The sequence below is a fragment of the Schistocerca serialis genome, chromosome 1 (genome assembly GCF_023864345.2).
Source record: "Schistocerca serialis cubense isolate TAMUIC-IGC-003099 chromosome 1, iqSchSeri2.2, whole genome shotgun sequence".
In the NCBI taxonomy this organism is placed as follows: Eukaryota; Metazoa; Arthropoda; class Insecta; order Orthoptera; family Acrididae; genus Schistocerca; species Schistocerca serialis.
In genome coordinates, this window is record NC_064638.1 from 1,129,882,938 (window position 1) to 1,129,888,080 (window position 5,143).

Below are 5,143 nucleotides of genomic sequence, written 5' to 3' on the forward strand. Positions count from 1 at the left end.
TTGTTGTTGTAGTTCTATATGAGTTTAGGGTGAGTTTGGCTGCAATAGAACTTACTGCAAAATGGAGCAGTTTCTACAACAGTAAAATTAAAGGTGCAATAGTAGCTGTGAAAATGAGCACTGTGAAATTTTGTTGCATAGTAAAGAGGAGGAAGGATAGTGAAAAATAATAATAGGTAGTCATATTTAGGCTAATACATTTATTGCCACCGTTTTCTTGCAAAAATCGTTATATATACAAAATATCGTACAAAAAACGCATATAAAATGTAGACATTGTACTACACACACACGCATACATTACAACGCTGTAGGACTTACACGTAAAATAAAATAATACAAAACGACGCAGCAGTACGAAATAAAATAAGATGAAGAGGACCATGAGAAATCACCGTATAGTGCCGTTCTACCCGTAAGTTGGCAGGAAAACATGAACGTTCCGAATCGTCCTAGAACAGTGTCCGTGCTGGGAGCGGGTCGACACAGGATGGAAGCAGCGAGCCGCTGCGGCACTGCGAGGGGCTCGCTGGCGCGGGGGCGAACCCGGGGGCGGGGGCGGTTAGTAGTGGCCGGAGGGGCCGCCGCTCGTGTGGCCGGGGGGCCCGTAGCTGCTGGACGGCTTGCCGCCTCCGATGCCGCCTCCGATGCCACCGCCGATGCCGCCGATGCCGCCGATGCCGCCGCCGCCGATTCCGCCTCCGATGCCGGTGACTCCACCTCCAGTGGCGCCGATGTCGGACACTCCGCCTCCGATGCCTCCGATGCCTCCTCCGATGCCGCCGATTCCGCCTCCGACTCCGCCGCCGATTCCGCCGCCGATTCCGCCGCCGATGCCTCCACCGATGCCAGCACCTCCACCGATGCCGCCGCCGATGCCTCCGCCTTCCTTCTGGGTCTTGTAGCGGATGAAGTATACCTCGGGCTTGGACGGCTGGGTGGGTGCGGGCGTCGGGATGGTGATTTCGGGAGCTTCCTCGGGCTTCTTGACCAGCACGTAGATGAGGGTCTTCTGCTCGTCCTGGCCGGGCAGGGCGGGGATGACAGGGGCGGTGGGGGTGGGAGGGGTGGGGGCCTTGATGAAGATGATCTTGTAGTGCTTCTGTGGGGGCGCGGCGGGCAGGATGGGCCTCTGGGGACGCACCTCTTCGGGCTCTGGGGGTGGAACGTGCACGTAGATGTGCTTCTGGATGAGGGCACCGCCTCCGGCGCCGCCGCCGAAGCCGCCTCCGGCGCCACCGCCGAAGCCGCCGCCGGCTCCGCCACCGAAGCCGCCGCCGACGCCGCCTCCGAAGCCGCCGCCGCCGCCGCCTCCGATGGCGCCGCCGCCGAAGCCGCCTCCCAGGCCGCCGTCACCGAATCCGCCGCCTCCGATGCCGCCGCCTCCGATGCCACCGCCTCCGATGCCACCGCCTCCGATTCCACCGATGGAGCCGCCGCCTATCGCTCCGCCACCGAAGCCGCCGCCGCCGAAGCCGCCTCCGTGGCCACCGCCGAAGCCGCCGCCGCCTCCGGGAGCTCCGTACGACGACGAGGGCGAACTCGGGTAGGTGTAGCCGGCCTCCGGCCTAGCGTGCGCCAGCACGCCCAGCGAGGCGACGAGCTGGCGAAACACAAGGGCCGCATTAGGACGCTGTATTACAGGGCATTCGCTGTGCTCTCTACATGTACCACGTCCTAGACCACGCCTAATAGACGGAAAGCTGCCTCTTGTATGGAAAGGACTGTTAGGCTATGTTGTCAAGACAGTTATGCCGCCACATTGAGACTATCAGATTAAGCAGGAGATCTTAGTACATATACAGAGGAACTCGCCCAATATGCAAACGGAATAGCTCAGACAATCGCTATTGTTTGTGAAATCTGCCCTCCTCTATGCACTGTACAGTAGCTGGCTCTGTATGTAAGTACGAAAAAGTTGCAGATACGCTCATCTTAGTACAGAGTTCAGTTGCGTCTGCCTAGAATAGCATAGTTCTTTCTGCAAAATCTGAGAAAGCCTTTATGAAACATTGAGGAAGAACCCGACTGAATTAGAGCATAGAGTTAGCGGTAATCTTAGACAGCATTTAGAATGATTCTTTTACTCTGCTGTGATATATGGCTATGTCATTACTCCGCAATATCTCTTCTTCCAGGAATGCTATTCCAACAGAGTAACGTTTGCAAAGCATGAGGGAGTTACTGGCACATTTAAGCTGTGCGGTTGGTCGTGAATCGTGACTATGTGGCTCCCTGCGAAAGTGTTCTGGGTTCGAATCCCTGGCCAGAACGCAGTTTTAATCTGTTAGCAAGATTCTAGATCATTTCGCTACAGATCGGTATGAGCGAACACTTGGTCAGTCGAAACCATTAGAAAAGAGTATTGCTGCAGTGCCTAGCATCAACCGTGAAGTTAGATGCGAAACGTAAGAAAGGAGTAGTTGTTCTGGCAAATCCTACTGGATAATTTTAGAGAACCACTATTCAAGGCAGACTGCACACCATCTCTACTGTTACCACCGCAAAAGTCCCGTAATTCTATTGGGAGTGAACCAAGATAGATCAGGTCGCACAAGGAGGTACGTATTTTTAACACAGTACTTCCTTGCTGCAAACCTCCACCCTTCGAGAACGGTGGGCGTTCGAATAGCAGTGAATGAAGTAATACAAACTGTTCACGGTGCACAATAGTTTGATGCAGGAATGGATCTTAGCACTAAAGGCAGCTAACATTACTTCTTTCAGATTCCATCAAGCGAGAGCTGGGAGTGGCAGCCACGTTTGGCTCGTAAACGCTCTATCCGTGCGCTAACTGTCAAATCTCGCTCAGCGGTTTGGGAGAAGACTTGAATTTATAGTCTTGCCACTTTCCCTCTGAGGTTGCCAATGGCGTTATGCCAATAATGGTGGGCAGTTCGGAAGCATCGGGAAGTACTATGTAAGAGATAGCTCAGAAAGATGCCTGAGATTCTTGCGAACGAAGCGGAAACAACATTCTCGTTATCAAAGAATATCACTATTGATGGCTTAGTTAAAGTTTCTGCTATATGTAACAGTTACTGAAGTCGCGATGATACTCTGTATCAGACGTAATAACTTCTCAAGAGCAAACCACTTGCTTTGCGAATGTGCAAGACACTGCTTAGAATACTTGAAATGTGTCAAACAATGATTCCATTACGATATTTTTAATGAATAGGAACCAAAGTGTCCATCAGATGCAGTGGTCTTCATGAGGTTTTCTGAAATGTGAACCGAAACTTTTCAGCCGCATTTGGATACGTAGGCAATCGGCGCATTCCATATAACTGCTTTTTATGCAGTCTTTTTTTTTTGTAAATATAGCTATAGAATTGGACGCGATCGTGAATGACATTCTGAAATATGTTAGACAGTTTACTGTTATGAAGCAAGAAAAATCCTTAGTAAGCATGCTTAGATTTCATTGGCAGGGAGTAAATCACGATAGAGGTACGAGAAGATACATGTAGCGAGATACACGATATCGGTCAGTACCGCGAGTAAGGAAACTACGCTAAGCTGAATTTGCAGTATCAATTTCGAAGAAAGAACAGATGCTGTGATTCTTGTTCCCTTCTGACTAGTTAGTTCTCTCCCACCCCAAAGACATACCTGTCCTCAAAGGAGCAATGGACAAGTTTTGGTGAGCTACTAATATTCGAACAGTTAAGTATGTTCCACTTTTGTAGAACTGGGCCAGAGCAAGAAATTAGTCAAGAACATCACCACAGAATACGTGGAAGATGAACGCCTGGTAAATAAACTGCCATTTATGCGAAATAAGAGCTGAACAAAATGTGAGAAGCAATTTGAAATATTGATCTGGAGTTCGGCTAGTAATAGCCTGTTTCGTTACTGCTATTCGAAAGCGAGATTTGCAGGCAAATCATTTGTCCAGATGCATTTTCGCGGATTGCTAACCATCGCATATGTCCCGTGAAATATTGGGAAATATGTGGAAGAGCACTGACGACTGTCCACCCATGCTCTATCCGCGAATGATGTGTAGAGAAAACGACTGTGCTCAGTGGGACCCTGTAGCGTCCGCCAGGCACTAGGATAGTGCCTTGCGGAGCTCAGAGGTGAGCAGTGAGCCGTGGCCACTTACCACTAAGAGTTTCATCGCTGCGACTGCTGTGTGTTTGCAGGGAGGCTGCAGATGCGACTGATGCTGACGGACCGGCGCGGTGCGCTTTTATAGCGGCAGATCCTCCCCCCCACCACCAGCGCCACCCCTGCGCGGTCAGAGATGCGCCGCCGCCCCCCCGCCTTCGACGCGCCTCTTACCCAAGCGGCGCTTCACACGCGCGGCCCGGGGAAAAGTGAAGTCTCCGGGAGAACCGGTAGGCCGACGCCAAGCCCGCTTTCGTCGGCCCCCGGTCCGCAGGCTAAGTCCGGCTGACGCGCTCGGGAGCCGGCGGCTGCTCTGCTGGGTTGCCCCGGGGCACACTTCTGGGACCAATACTGCTCGTAGCCCTTACGTATCTGCAGAAAAATCGCACTACATTCCATTATTTCCGATAATATTACCTCAAAATCTAGCCTGTACTTCGGCAACCGACGAACAGTGTGTGGCTGAGGGTGTGAAGTACACCAGCATCAGCTTTCAACGTTGCAAGTTTCTTTTTAAAAGAATGCTTTATGTACTGGTTAAAAACAGTCTTGGTTGCAATTTCAGTTTTTTATTTTTCAACGACGCGTTTTGCCTTATTTAGGCATTTTCAGGTTATCTTTTCTAGATGGACGCGAGAGGCACCAAGATCTGCATAACGCGTTCCCGTTCACAGGAGCGAGTAACAGAGTAAGATGGGGGCTCAGGTATTAAGCATAATGGTTACTTTATGTTAACGTACCTCCATACAAAGTCAAATACATGTATTTGTACCATAGCAGCCATTATGGTAGGTTGAGGTAAACCAATTTGTTGCCACCAAGGAATTCCCCAAGGTACAGATCTGGGGCCAATATTACTCATCATCCGTCTGTATCACGAAAAGTCAGGTCACATGCTGCAATTTAGATAAGTACGTCTGCTTTTACGCTAGCATTTCTAAAACAAATTTACTTGTATGCCAGAAGCTGTTAAGTACACCATTACAAATTTTCCCTTTGCAGGTTACATTCCTCTGAAAAATTAGTT

General features: G+C 50.4%; 1 protein-coding gene across 1 annotated transcript; it reads right to left on the reverse strand.

Annotated features, from left to right (window-relative positions):
• Positions 1-211: 211 nt before the first annotated feature.
• On the reverse strand, positions 212-4,157 carry LOC126459406 (uncharacterized). Its single transcript, XM_050095859.1, has 2 exons — positions 4,112-4,157; positions 212-1,603 (listed from the first exon to the last, which is right to left on the reverse strand). The coding sequence occupies exons 1-2, from the start codon at positions 4,124-4,126 to the stop codon at positions 563-565; spliced, it is 1,056 nt and encodes a 351-aa protein (XP_049951816.1). The 5' UTR covers positions 4,127-4,157; the 3' UTR covers positions 212-562.
• Positions 4,158-5,143: the final 986 nt, after the last annotated feature.